Source organism: Eumetopias jubatus, unplaced genomic scaffold (assembly GCF_037043125.1).
Source record: "Eumetopias jubatus isolate StellerSeaLion01/CBP00866 unplaced genomic scaffold, mEumJub1_p1.0 scaffold_17, whole genome shotgun sequence".
Taxonomy (NCBI): domain Eukaryota; kingdom Metazoa; phylum Chordata; class Mammalia; order Carnivora; family Otariidae; genus Eumetopias; species Eumetopias jubatus.
This window is the reverse complement of record NW_028274823.1, coordinates 58,670,372-58,685,659: the sequence shown is the minus strand read 5'-3', so window position 1 is coordinate 58,685,659 and position 15,288 is coordinate 58,670,372. Positions and strand designations below refer to the sequence as shown.

Sequence of the window (15,288 nt, the reverse complement as noted above, 5' to 3'; positions counted from 1 at the left end):
AACAGACACTTCATCTACTTAATGAATGAATGGATGAGTCATTTGAAGTGTTGTGGAAAATGCCCTGGAGGAAGGCAGACTGGCAGCAAGAGTACCTACTAAAGGTAATTCAGATGATGGTGGTCCAAACTACTGGAGAGGAGAAGTACACAGACGCAAGAGTTCTTTAGGAAATGGATTGGACAGTATTTGGTTTTATATTTAAGAACGAGAGAAGAGGGCGCCTGGGTGGCTCAGTCGTTAAGCGTCTGTCTTCAGCTCAGGTCATGATCCCGGGGTCCTGGGATGGAGCCTTGGATCGGGCTCCCTGCTCAGCGGGGAGTCTGCTTCTCCCTCTCCCACTCCCCCTGCTTGTGTTCCCTCTCTCGCTGTGTCTCTCTCTGCCAAGTAAAACAAAATAAATCTAAGAATGAGAGAAGAGAGTGAGTGCAAGTGGTGCCATTCTCGGAGATGCCGAACATAAGAGCTAATGTGGTATGGGGGGGGCATGTGAAGAGGAAGAGAATGAGTTCCAGTTTCAACATACTGATATACAGTGGAACATTCAGGTGTGGTGGTTACAGTTGGGAGATGGATGTTACAGTCTGGAACTCCAGAGAATCATCGGGCCTGGAGACCCAAGTTTTGTAATAGAAGCCATGGAAATGCATAAGATCTCCCTGGGACAAAGTTTAGGAAGGAGCCCCGAGGAACACTAACATTTAAAGGATAGATATTAATTTCACTTCTTCCTTAGGATAATTCTGTAGAGATAAGTAATAGTATCACTTATGTTTTACCATGAAAAACCTGAAGCTTAGAAAAGTTAACTTGTCAATTAGAAGCAGAGCTGAGAATCAAACTATGTCTATGAGCTTCTAAAATCAGTGCTCCTTTGTGTATCTCCAAGAACATAGAGCTAGCTAGCGCCTAATAGTTAACACCTCCTCCCGGCCCCTTCCCCCCACATTTGACTTGCATTTGACTTCATAACTTAGGAAGGTATAGAATGGAAAAAGGCACGCCTGAGGTGGCTTATCACAGGTCTGGGACTTCTGTGTTACTTTGGGAAGTTGTACACATACCTACAACCTACTTCAGTGTTGAAGTAAAAACATTTGTCGATCACTGAGTGCTTTTTACGTAGTGAAAGCTAACTTTCACTTCAGAAGCTATATATTAATAATAAATGAATTCTTGTTACAACTTCATCCAGTCATGGGCTAGGTTATATATTAATATCAAGTTTTCTGTCATTCAGGTTATACCAACTAACGAGAGTAGCTAGTTATGTTTCTAACGTGTTCTGTTAAAGGTAGAACTTCTACGGGTCACGCGAGAGAATTCATCTCCGCAGAGGGTGGGGCTGGAGGTGGGACCACCCTCATTGAGAGCTTCGTTTCCGTGACAACGGTTACTGTGGTGCCCACTACGCCTTTCCATTGGTTACAGCCGAGCACATTGCGGTTCCTCTGGCTGACCTCATTGGTTACGGTTCCGCAGTGTTGGGATCTGTCCGAGGCCGTAAGTGAAGTGTCGCAAAGCAGAAAGAAGGCGGGAGTCCCGTTTGCAAACATTGAGGGCACCCAGGCGGTAGAGGCCGCTATGGCGAATCCTCCGTGGGCCGAGATTCGTGAGAAATTTCAGGCCGCGCTGGCCCTGTCGCGGGTGGAATTGCATAAAAACCCCGAGAAAGAACCCTATAAGTCCAAGTACGGCGCCCGAGCACTGCTGGAAGAGGTCAAGGCGCTGTTGGGCCCCGCGCCTGAGGACGAGGATGAGCGGCCTCAGGCGGAGGACGGCTTGGGCGCGGGGGACCACGCCCTGGGGCCGCCGGCCGAAGTGGTGGAGGCCGAGGGTCCCATCGCCCAGGGAGCAGTGAGGCTGGCGGTGATCGAGTTCCACCTCGGTGTGAACCACATCGACACCGAGGAGCTGTCGGCGGGGGAGGAGCATCTGGTGAAATGCCTGAGGCTGCTGCGCAAGTACCGGCTGTCGCAGGACTGCGTCTCCCTCTACATCCAGGCGCAGGTGAGAGCGAGTCCGGCCCACTGTCGTCGGCCAGAGGCGAGGGGTGGAGAGGGTCCCCACTCTCGCCAAGGCCAAAGGCAAATGTTGTGAGGCACAATTTGACCCCGTGTTTTTGAAGCTTTGGAATAAACAGCTTGCAAATTCCACCGACATCACTTGCTGCTTCGCTTAGTCGTGGTCAACGCATTGGTTTCCTGAGACCCTACTACCTCATAAATGCCTTTTCCCGCTCTTCTCCACCAGTCCAAATCCTGTTCATTCTATTCAGAAGAAATCCATAGTAATTTAAACCTTAAGGTCTCGAGGAAATTACAGAGGATGACCCAAGTGCATGCTTAATTTAAAACAAATTGTTTAAAAATCTTCAGTTTCTGTTTTTGCCGTATATATTCGTTTGCTCCCCAGGGAATTCTTGCCCATTCTTCAAAACCCATCTCAAAACAGACTTCATACTTCTAGTGACTTTCTTTGGATCATTTTGTTCCGAACTTGTATCTTTGATTTCTTATAATACTTATCGTTTCCCATTTATATGGTCCTTGGTTTATTAAGAAATAAATCTGACATTCTCTTCGGGAACATAACACTTCAAAATACAAATTTGTCTGAACTCCTTTTATGTGCCAGGAACTTGGAGTAAGCTCACAAACCCTTACATCTAGTAGTTCCAGTTCTTAATATATGTGATCCAGGGAACATTTACCAAAATTGATCATATGGCCTCAAAGAAAAACCTCAGAATTAAAAAGGAAATTGTACAGGTCATTTTCTTTTATCATGATCCAAGAAAATTAAAAGCTATGCAATAACAGGAACTGTCTCTTTTTGCACGCTATTTATAACCTCAGTGCCTCCTCCATAGTAGGCCATTCTAAATATTTGTCCAGTGGATGAATGATCTAATGAAATTCATAAGATGCTGAACTCAGACAAAACCTCAATTAGTCGAAATTTTCTTTAATCATACGGTTGCCTAAAATCTTAAGCATTGAACAGTTTCAACATCTCAAGAATAGAATTAGCAGCCACCCTAAATGTAATATGGAATGTCCAGTATTTATTTTGATTTTAATATGCACATTGTTTCATATCTTAATATGTCTAAAATCAGGATGCATCTTATAGCTGTGTCATAATTTACTTGGCAGTGTTTTCTTGTTGATAGATAAAATAATTGTTTCTTACAGATGGGACATCTTACATTCAATGAAATACAGTATTTCAAATAGCCAACCTTTTCTGAAGGGTGAATTATTTTAGGTATTCGTACTAAAATCAGGAAGAAAACCTTGATTAGAAGTTCTGGCCATTGCAGGGGCACCTGCGTGGCTCAGTCAGGTACGCATCTGGCTTGATTTTGGCTCAGGCCATGATTTCAGGGTCGTGGGATTGAGCCCTGCATAGGGCTTCACACTCTCTCTCCCTCTTCCCCTCCCCCACACTCTCTCTCTCTCAAATGGATGGAAAAGAGGTGCCCGGGTGGCTCAGTCCATTAAGCGTCTGCCTTCGGCTCAGGTCATGATCTTCAGGTCATGATCTCCAGGTCCTGGGATCAAGCCCCGCATCTGGCTCCTTGCTCAGCAGGGAGTCTGCTTCTCTCTCTCTCTCTCTCTCTCTCTGCCCCTCCCCACTGCTCATTCTCACTCTCTCAAATAAATAAAATATATTTTTTATTAAAAATTTTATTTATTTGAGAGAGTGAGAATGAGAGAGAGAGAGAGAGCACATGAGAGGGGGAAGGGTCAGAGGGAGAAGCAGACTCCCTGCTGAGCAGGGAGCCCGATGTGGGACTCGATCCCAGGACTTCAGGATCATGACCTGAGTTGAAGGCAGTCGCTTAACCAACTGAGCCACCCAGGCACCCAATAAATAAAATATTTCTGAAAAATAAAATGAATAGATAAATCTTAAAAAAAAAAGTTCTGGCCACTGCAATGATATAGAAAGCAAATAAGAGTTACTAATTTTGGGAAAAAAAATAATTTCCAAAAGTAACTATTTGCATATGTGATCCTTGAATACTTTAAAGTCATCAGCTGAAAAACTATTAGAACTTTGATCAATTCAATAAAGTGGGAGGATATAAATAAATATATAATATTAATAGTATTCCTGTACATAAGCAATACTGGTTAAAAATACTATTTTTAGAAATTGCATTCACAACAGCACTATTAGAGGTAATAGAACTGATAATCCTAAATGGAAAAATATAACAGTTTTCTGGGTGGCAATAAACATAACAGTCATATATATATATTTTTTTAAGATTTTATTTATTTATTTGACAGAGAGAGAGAACAAGCAGGGGGAGTAGCTGAGGGAGAGGGAGAAGCAGGCTCCCTGCTGAGCAGGGAGCCAGATATGGGTCTGGATCCTAGGACCCTGGGATCATGACTTGAGCCAAAAGCAGATGCTTAACCGACTGAGCCACCCAGGCACCCACATAACAGTCATATTCTGATATTCATTTGTAGGTTTAATGCAGATTCTGCTGAACTCATAATAGTTTTTCTTAGAGCTTGACAAAATGAGTATGTGTGTTTGAAAGAATAAAGAAAAGTGAACATAAGAAAAAGAAAAATGCACTAAAACTAGCTTACCAGGTACTAAAACTATACAGAAATAATAATTTAATTAGATTAGATTAAAAGGTAATTTAATTTAATTGGCTAGTACCTAGCTTACCAGATACCAAAACTATACAGCAATAGTAATTTAAGTCTATTTGTGCTAGTGTGTTTCTTTTTTTTTTTTTTAAAGATTTTATTTATTTTTTTGAGAAAGAGAGAGTATAAGGAGAGGAGGAGCAGAGGCAGAGGGAGAAGCAGACTCCCCGCCGAGCAGGGAACCCAATGTGGGGCTCGATCCCAGGACCCTGAGATCATGACCTGAGCCGAAGGCAGACACTTAACCGGCTGAGCCACCCAGGCGCCCCTGTGCTAGTGTGTTTCTAACTCTACTGTTTGGTTGATCTGTTTATTCCAGTGGCATTACCACACTAGAATTTTATTACATTTAATATTTGCTATATAGGATGGGAGATTTTGTTTTAAAGATTTTATTGATTTGTTTATTTTAGAGAGAGAGTACGCAAGCAGGGGAGGAGCAGAGTGGGAGGGAGAGGAAGGGAGAAAGAATCTCAAGCAGACTCAGCGCCAAGTGTAGAGGACACCGGGCTCCATCTCAACCCTGAGATCATGACTGCAGTCGAAACCAAGAGTCTGAAGGTTAACCAGCTGAGCCACCCAGGTGTCCCAGTGATGAGAGCATTGATCTCACTAATAAAAAAGCAAACTAAAAAAAATAGAAAAATTGGATCAGATTGGCAGAGATTATTAAAGTTATTGCTTATACTTGTTACTGGAGAGACTATGAGGAAACAGATAATATCTATAGCATTATCGTTAGTGGAAATACAAATTCACAGAACTTTCCGGAAGATCAGTAGGTATCAGAATTCTGGAGTCAAGACTTTGACTTTAAAATTCCATATCAGGGGCGCCTGGGTGGCTCAGTTGGTTAAGCGTCTGCCTTTGGCTCAGGTCATGGTCCCAGGGTCCTGGGATCGAGTCCCGCATCAGGCTCCCTGCTCAGTGGGAAGCCTGCTTCTCCCTCTCCCACTCCCCCTGCTTGTGTTCCCTCTCTTGCTATATCTTTGTCAAATAAAAAAAATCTTAAAAAAAATTCCATATCAATATCCTAAAATAATATTGGGACAGGTATGCAAAGGTATGTCAGCATGGATGTTCATCACAGCATTGTCAGTTAAAAAAAACCAATGAAATATCAGTCAGTAGCTATATGGTTAAATAAATATGGATACATCCATACAGAAGAACAGTGTGCAGCCACTAAAAAATAATGATATATATTTGTTAATCAAAAATATCAATATTGGGGCGCCTGGGTGGCTCAGTCGTTAAGCGTCAGCCTTTGGCTCAGGTCGTGATCCCAGAGTCCTGGGATTGAGCCCCGCATTGGGTTCCCTGCTCTGCCGGGAGCCTGCTTTTCCCTCACCATCTGCTTGCCTCTCTGCCTACTTGTGCTCTCCCTCTCTCTCTCTTTGTCAAATAAATAAATAAAATCTTTAAAAAAAAATTAAAAAAATCAATATTAAGAGGGAGAGGGAAGACTATAAGGCATGTTTGGAATTAGAATGATTCTATTTTGTAAAAGACTGTGTGTGTGTGTAGGAAAAAGTTTGAAAGTAACAGCTCATGGGAATTTATGATATTCTGACTGCTTTGTCTCAACCTGGTGTTTCCTTCCTGGGAAACTATAGAAATACAAAACCTGGATCCACATTAGATTATCAAAAGAGACTATCCCCTTCTACCTTGACTAGGAGAATGATTTTTCTCCTTGGGGCACCTGGGTGAGTCAGTCAGTTAAGCATCTGACTCTTGATTTCAGCTCAGGTCATGATCTCAGGGTCATGAGATCCGGCTCTGTGCTGGGTGTGGAGCCTGCTTAAGATTCTCTTTCTCCCTCTGCCCCCTTGCCCCCTCCCACCTCGGGCATGATATCTCTCTCTAAAAACAGAACAAAAAAAAGAATTTTTTTCCAGTTTTCCTTCCAATTTTTGCTATCAGCAATATACACTTGCACTATCATCTTTTTCTCACACCCAGTGTGGGGCTTGCACTCCTGATCTTGAGATCAAGAGTTGCATGCTCTACCCACTGAGCCAGCCAGGTGCCCCTCATCTTGAGTGAAATTTAACTACTTCACCTAAGTAAAATTTCCTAACAAATTAGTAGATTATTCTCCCCACTCCCAGGATATAAATGTATAAAGAGTAGCTTTTGTGTGTGTTTATAGCTTTATTGAGGTATAACTGGCATACGATAAACTGTCTATCTGAAATACATTAAGTTCCTTACCTTGGAGAGCTGAAGTAGTGGGAGATCCTTTGCCCACGGTGCGGGCTGGAGATCGAAACAACATAAACATTAAACATTGCAGCTGCCTGAGATTGCTGGGAATTTCAGGATGACAGATACTCCTGAAGCTGTTCCCAAATTTGAAGAGATGTTTGCCAGTAGATTCACAGAAGATGACAAAGAGTACCAGGAATACCTGAAATGCCCTCCTGAATCCCCTCCAATCGTTGAGGAATGGAATAGCAGAGCTGGTGGGAACCAGAGAAATAGAGGCAATCAGTTGCAAGATAACAGTTTAGAGGTAGGGATAGTAGACGGAGGTGGCCAAGGGACAGTCAGTGCAGTCAGTGGCATGGATGATCCTGGGATAACAGTTACCTGCAACACAGACAAGAACCTTACTGCCCCCACCAAAATGGAACGTGGTTATAACCAACGGCCTCCCTATGGTTGCTACTGATGGAAACGTCAGCAGCTTTTAGTAAAACCATTTTCTCTGTTAACATGACAAAAGTTTGTGTTTATCTTCTGTTGGTCATAGTTTTACATCTGATTTCGGAGAGTGGATTATTAACTTTTTGGAACTTGTGACTTTAAAAAAAAAATGAGATCTCACTAGAGATGTGATGGTTCAGTATGCCCCTAAAAAGGTTGTGGGGAGTCTGCTTCACCCTCTAACCCTCCCCCCTCTCATGCTCTCTCTAGCTCATTCTCTCTCTCAAATAAATAAATAAATAAATCTTTTTTTTTTTTAACTTTTTATTTATTTATTCATGAGAGACACAGAGAGAGAGAGAGAGGCAGAGGGAGAAGCAGGCTCCCAAGGAGCAGGGAGCCCGATGCGGGACTCGATCCCAGGACCCTGGGATCATGACCTGAGCCGAAGGCAGATGCTTAACCATCTGAGCCACCCAGGCACCCAGTAAATAAATAAATCTTAAAAAAAAAAAGTTTGTGGATTATATTGCCTGACTTCTACCTCAGATTCTTCTTTGTTTCCTGACTTAATAGTGCTTTGAACTTGGTGTCTGTTTTCTTTGTTTGACCTCCAGGAGTTCTGTCTTTGTTTTACACAGAAATAAAAATTTTAAAGTAGAAAAAAAAATAAGGTACATAATTTGATGAATTTTGACATATGTATATACCCATGAAACAATCTCTGCAATCAAGGTATTGACCGTATCCATTGACCATATCCTTTCACAGAGGCTTCCTGTGCTCCTCTGTAATCCCTGAGACTTTATTCTCTCTCTCTCCCTTCGCCTTGGCTCCTCCTTCACATTTTCTAGAATTTCTTAATGGAATCATGCAGTGTTTCTCTTATTTTGGTCTCACTTCTTTCAGCATCGTCATTTCATTGCTGCATCTGAGATACTCATGTTTTTTTCTTTTTTAGTCTGTTAATATGGTGAATGACCTTGATTTTTCCAATGTTTAACTAACCTTTCCTTCCTGTGGTAAAATACACTTTTACCAAGTAAAACTTGGGTGAAATATTACCCTTTCTGTATATTGTTGAACTCCATTTGCTAAAATTTTAATATTTTTTCATATCTGTGTTCATGAAGGATATCAGGCTGTGGTTTTCTTGTTATGTCTTTGGTTTAGTATGAGATGGAAAGCATTCTTTCCTCTACTAGACAGAGTTGTGCAGAGTTGGTATTATTTCTTATGTGTTTGGTAGAATTCACCAGCAGTACCTTTTTAGCTGTTTTTATTTTTATTTTTTATTTATTTTTATTTATTTTTTGACAGAGAGAGAGAGACAGCGAGAGAGGGAACACAAGCAATGGGAGTGGGCGAGGGAGAAGCAGGCCTCCCACAGAGCTGGGAGCCCGACGCAGGGCTCCATCCCAGAACCTTGGGATCCTGACCCGAGCCGAAGGCAGACGCTTAACTGACTGAGCCACCCAGGTGCCCCTGTTTTTTGTTTTTTTAAAGATTTATTTATTGGGGCACCTGGGTGGCTCAGTCAGTTAAGCGTCTGCCTTCGGCTCAGTTCGTGATCCCAGGGTCCTGGGATCGAGCCCCGTGTTGGGCTCCCTGCTCAATGGGGAGCCTGCTTCTCCCTCTTCCTCTGCCTTTCCCCTCCACTTGTGCTCTCTCTCAAATAAATTAAAAAAAAAAAACTTAAAAAAAGAAAGATTTATTTATTATAGAGAGAGAATCTCAAGCAGACTCTGTGCTGCATGCAGAGCCTGATGTGGAGCTCGATTTCATGACCCTGAGATCATGACCTGAGCTGAAACCAAGAGTCAGATGCTTAACTGACTGAGCCACCCAGGTGCCCCTAGCTGTTTTTATTTTATATTTAATTTTTTTCCTACCTGGTCTGATATCCTGAGGGCAAGAACATGATGATGCTCTGTGAATGATATAGTAGTTTCTGGTGTATTTTAGGATTTATATTATATTTAAACATAATTTATGTAGAATGTCAATAGTGGTTATTTTTGTGGAGTGAACATTTAAAAAAACCACTAACATTATGTGTCAATTATATCTCAATAAAAAGAATTGCAAAACTAAAAAACAACATTACACTATTAATTTTTAAAAATCAAATCAATTCTAGATCTGTTGCATGGTCTGTACCTTCAAGATCTCAATAGGTTATGGCTCAAAAGAAAAACCTTAGTCATTTGTAGATACACTCTGGGGTTCTCTACTTGGTTTAAGATTTATCGCACACGGGAACCATTGCTTTCTGTGGCACAGCCTACCCTGGAGCTAGCAGGTTAAATATATCACCATCCCATCAAAACAGAGCAAATGTGGCCAACCAGTTCCTGGTACTAGGGAAATCTCTAGACTCTGTAGGCTAGATAGAGTGTGCTGGGGTTGGGCTTATTTGTGTCATGGCTAAATGGAGTTTCTCCGGGACTATTGTCAGGAAAAATAAGTTGAACTAGAGAGTGAGACAAGGTGGTTTGTGCATCCATTTCTATGATCAGGAAATGAATATTAAGGGAGATTATATTCTTTGAGTCTAGGTGGGCAGAGTAATCAGTAAGTTAGTAGTGGGCAAGAGCCCCTTCAGGTTTCCCCAGGGTCCTGCAAAGGACCCTCCTAAATAAAAAGGAAACAACTGTCCCATCTCAATACATTATCTCTGTGACCTATAGTCCCTACTGAGGACTGATCACTTAACTTAAAAAAATGATAGAATAGAAACATTATGTGAAAAAAAAAAAAAAGAAACATTATGTGAAGCCAGAAGACGAGGTCTGTGTTCCAGAGGAATGATCAAGTCACCTGTAAACTGTAGGGTTTCTACATGTGCCCCCCCTTTTTTTGTGTGTGTCATGAGCCCCTTTTGCAGTCTAGTAAAGCCTGTATTTCATAAACAGAATAATTATTTTAAATGTATAATGTAAAATGTAAAGGGTTACAAAAGAAACCAATAACATATAAGTTTATTGAAATGTTTTCTTAAAAGATTTGTTTATTTATTTAAGGAGGGGCACAGGGAGAGGAAATCTCAAGCAGACTCCCTGCTGGGCCTGGGCCCTGAGATCATGACCTCAGCTGAAATCAAGAGACAGATGCTTAACCACCTGAGCCAGCCAGGTGCCCCTGAAAGTTACTTTAATTGGAAGATTTATATTGTCATTATTTATTTCTCTTTTCTTTATTTTCCAGAATAACCTGGGTATCTTGTGGTCTGAAAGAGAAGAAATTGAAACTGCACAGGCTTATCTAGAATCATCAGAAGCACTGTATAACCAGTATATGAAAGAGGTATGTTGGATGTCAGATAAATTTTAAATTTTTATTGAAACGAGTCAAGATGTGGGGGCCCTGGGTGGCTCGGTTGGTTAAACGTCTGCCTTGGGCTCAGGTCATAATCCTAGGGTCCTGGGATTGAGCCCTACATCAGGCTCCCCGCTCAGTGGGGAGTCTGCTTTTCCCTCTCCCTCTGCTGCTCCCCCTGCTGTGCTCTCTCTCTCTCTGTAAAATAAATAAATAAAATGTTAAAAAAAAAAAAGGAAAGAAAAACTAGTGAAGATTTGAAGGCTCTTATTCCTCATTTACATTATTAGTACATGACTCTTCAGTATACCCAGGGATCTCTCTATAGAGCTGTCTAGGTGATCACCTAATAGGGTTTATATATATATATATAATGTATTATTTGTTTCAGGGGTACAGGTCTGTGATTACACAATACAGTGTTACACAATACACAGTGCTAACACACATATCCTCCCCAATGTCCATCACCGACCCCGCCCATCCCTCCCACCCCCCTCCACTCAAGCAGCCCTCAATTTGTTTCCTGAGATTAAAAGTCTCTTATGGTTTGTCTCCCTCTCTGGTTTTGTCTTGTTTCATTTTTTCCTCTCTTTCCCTGTGATCCTCTGCCTTGTTTCTCAAATTCCACGTATCAGTGAGATCATATGATAATTGTCTTTCTCTGATGGACTTATTTCCTAGCATAATACCCTCTAGTTCGATCCATGTCATTGCGAATGGCAAGATTTCATTTTTTTGATGGCTGCATAATAATCCATCGTATATATATCACATCTTCTTTATCCATCCATCTGTCGATGGACATCTGGGCTCTTTCCATAGTTTGGCTTTTGTAGATATTGCTGCTATAAACATTGGGGGGCATGTGCCCCTTTGGATCACTACATTTGTATCTTTGGGGTAAATACCCAGTAGTGCAATTGCTGGGTCATAGGGTAGCTCTATTTTCAACTTTTTTTTTTTTTAAGATTTTATTTATTTATTTGAGAAAGCGATAGAATGAGAGATAGAGAGCACGAGAGGGAAGAGGTCAGAGGGAGAAGCAGGCTCCCCGCCGAGCAGGGAGCCCGATGCGGGACTCAATCCCGGGACTCCAGGATCATGACCTGAGCCGAAGGCAGTCGCTTAACCGACTGAGCCACCCAGGCGCCCTCTATTTTCAACTTTTTGAGGAACCTCCATACTGTTTTCCAGAGTGGCTGCACCAGCTTGCATTCCCACCAGCAGAGTAGGAGGGTTCCCCTTCCTCCACATCCTTGCCAACATCTGTCGTTTCCTGACTTGTTAATTTTAGCCATTCTGACTAGTGTGAGGTCGTATCTCATTGTGGTTTTGATTTGTATTTCCCTGATGCCAAGTGATGTTGAACACTTTTTCATGTATCTTTTGGCCATTTGGATGTCTTCTTTGCAGAAATATCTTCTGCCTATTTCTTGATTGGATTATTTGTTCCTTGGGTGTTGAGTTTGATAAGTTCTTTATAGATTTTGGATACTAGCCCTATATCTGTTAAGTTATTTGCAAATATCTTCTCCCTTCTCCTCGGTAGTCTTTTGGTTTTGTTGACTGTTTCCTTTGCTGTGCAAAAGCTTTTTATCTTGATGAAGTCCCAATAGTTCATTTTTGCCCTTGCTTCCCTTGCCTTTGGCGATGTGGCTAGGAGGTTGCTGACTGTTTTCTCCTCAAGGATTTTGATGGATTCTTGTCTCACATTTAAGTCTTTCATCCATTTTGAGTCTGTTTTTGTGTATGGTGTAAGGAAATGGTCCAGTTTCATTCTTCTGCATGTGGCTGTCCAGTTTTCCCAACACCATTTGTTGAAGAGATTTTCTTTTTTCCATTGGACATTCTTTCCTACTTTGTGGATTATTAGTTGACCATAGAGTTGAGAGTCCATTTCTGGGCTCTCTAGTCTGTTCCATTGATCTATGTGTCTGTTTCTGTGCCAGTACCATACTGTTTAGATGATTACAGCTTTGTAATAGAGCTTGAAGTCCGGAAGTGTGATGCCACCAGCTTTGCTTTCCTTTTTCAGCATTCCTCTATTTGGAGTCTTTTTTGGTTCCATACAAATTTTAGGATTATTTTTTCCATTTCTGTGAAAAAAATTGATGGTGTTTTGCTAGGGATTGCATTAAATGTGTAGGTTGCTCTAGGTAGCATAGACATTTTCACAATATTTGTTCTTCCAATCCATGAGCATAGAATGTTTCTCCATTTCTTTGTGTCTTCCTCAGTTTCTTTCATGAGTAATCTATAATATTCTGAGCACAGGTTCTTTGTCTCTTTGGTTAGATTTATTCCTAGGTATCTTATGGTTTTGGGTGCAGTTGTAAATGGGATCGACTCCTTAATTTTTCTTTCTTCTGTCTTGATGTTGGTGTATAGAAATGCAACTGATTTCTGTGCATTGATTTTATATCCTGCCACTTTACTGAATTCCTGTATGAGTTCTAGCAGTTTTGGGGTGGAGTCTTTTGGGTTTTCCACATAAAGTATCATATCATCTGCAGAGAGTGAGAGTTGGACTTCTTTGTTGATTTGGATGCCTTTTATTTCATTTTGTTGTCTGATTGCTGAGGCTAGAACTTCTAGTACTATTTTGAACAGCAGTGGTGATAATGGACATCCCTGCTGTGTTCCTGACCTTAGGGGACAAGCTCTCAGTTTTTCCTCATTGAGAATGATACTCGCTGTGGGTTTTTCATGGATGGCTTTTATGGTATTGAGGTACGTACCCCCTATCCTCACACTGTGAAGAGTTTTAATCAAGAAAGGATGCTGTACTTTGTCAAATGCTTTTTCTGCATCTATTGAGAGGATCATATGGTTCTTGTCCTTTCTTTTATTATTAATGTATTGTATCACATTGATCTGTGGATGTTGAACCAGCCTTGCAGCCCAGGAATAAATCCCACTTGGTTGTGGTGAATAATCCTTTTAATGTACTGTTGGATCCTATTGGCTAGTATTTTGGTGAGAATTTTTGCATCTATGTTCATCAGGGATATTGGTTCGTAATTCTCCTTTTTGATGGAGTCTTTGGTTTTGGGATCAGGGTAATGCTGGTCTCATAAAATGAGTTTAGAAGTTTTCCTTCCATTTCTATTTTTTCGAACAGTTTCAGAAGAACAGGCATTAATTCTTCTTTAAATGTTTGGTAGAATTCCCCTGGGAAGCCATCTGGGCTCTTGTTTGTTGGGAGAGTTTTGATGACTGCTTCAATTTCCTTGCTGGTTATGGGTCTGTTCAGGTTTTCTATTTCTTCCTGGTTCAGTTTTGGTAGTTTATACATCTCTAGGAATGCATCCATTTCTTCCAGATTGTCTAATTTGTTGGCATAGTGTTGCTCATAATATGTTCTTATAATTGTTTGTATTTCTTTGGTGTTGGTTGTGATCTCTCCTCTTTCATTCATGATTTTTTTTATTTGGGTCCTTTCTCTTTTCTTTTTGATAAGTCTGGCCAGGGGTTTATCAATCTTGTTAATTCTTTCAAAGAACCAGCTCCTAGTTTCGCTGATCTGTTCTACTGTTCTTTTGGTTTCTATTTCATTGATTTCTGCTCTGATCTTTTTTTTAAAGATTTTTTATTTATTTATTTGACAAAGAGAGACAGAGTGAGACCAGGAACACAAGCAGGGGGGGTGGGAGAGGGAGAAGCAGGCTTCCTGTGGAGCAGGGAGCCCAATGTGGGGCTCAGTCCTGGGATCCTGGGATCATGACCCAAGCCGAAGGCAGATGCCTTAACGACTGAGCCACCTGGGTGCCCCCCCAAATAGCGTTCTTAAAAATAATCCTCAGATGGGGTCTAAGTGCAGTCTTAGTCCAAATATAATTGTATAGGAAATATTCTGATATTATCCTAAAATACTGATACTGGCATATTTTCATTTATAATCTAAAAATTGTTTTGAGGGCTCCTGGGTGGCTTAGTTGGTTACATGTCTGCGTTTGGCTTAGGTCATGATTCCAGGGTCCTGGGATTGAGTCTTGCATTGGACTCCCTGCTCCTTGGGAGCCTGCTTCTCCCTTTCCCTCTCCCCTCCCCCCTACTCATGCACCTGCGCTCTTTCTTTCATAAATAAATAAAACCTTTAAAAAAGAATAAAAAAATAAAAATTCTGTTTTGAAATATAAATAAAAATTTTATTTTGATTTCCACTGAGAATAGCAGTGCTTACAGGAAAGTAAACAGCTACTTAAGCAAAATGTCTGAAGTCTTTGAGGGCATGGTTCTCAAATTTCAGCATGCATCTGTCTGGAGGGCTCTGGAGGGCTTGTTAAAACGAATTTTTTTTTTTTTAAGATTTTATTTATTTATTTGATAGAGACACAGCAAAAGAGGGAACACAAGCAGGGGGAGTGGGAGAGGGAGAAGCAAGCTTCCAGTTGAGCAGGACCCCGATGCGGGGCTCGATCCCAGGACCCTGGGACCATGACCTGAGCCGAAGGCAGACGCTTAACCAACTAAGCCACCCAGGCGCCCCTAAAACAGAATGTTCACTCCCAGACTCTTCAGTAGGTCTTGGTTGAGGCCTGAGAATTTGCCTTTTTAACAAGGTGCCAGGTGATGTTGCTGCTGCTGGTCCACGTACTACACTTTGAGAACCACTGCCTCAGAGAAAGGGTTTTCA

General features: G+C 41.4%; 1 protein-coding gene and 1 pseudogene across 1 annotated transcript in view; both read left to right on the top strand.

Moving 5' to 3' along the window:
* The first annotated feature begins 1,543 nt into the window (after positions 1-1,543).
* Positions 1,544-15,288, top strand: part of KIFBP (kinesin family binding protein) — a 39,463-nt gene continuing 25,718 nt past the window's right edge. The window contains exons 1-2 of the mRNA XM_028109734.2: positions 1,544-2,010; positions 10,539-10,637. Of these exons, the coding sequence (XP_027965535.1) occupies positions 1,585-2,010; positions 10,539-10,637 (525 nt within the window). The 5' untranslated portion in view covers positions 1,544-1,584. The remainder of the gene's footprint in view (positions 2,011-10,538; positions 10,638-15,288) is intronic.
* Positions 7,003-7,356, top strand: LOC114214222 (RNA guanine-N7 methyltransferase activating subunit pseudogene; annotated as a pseudogene).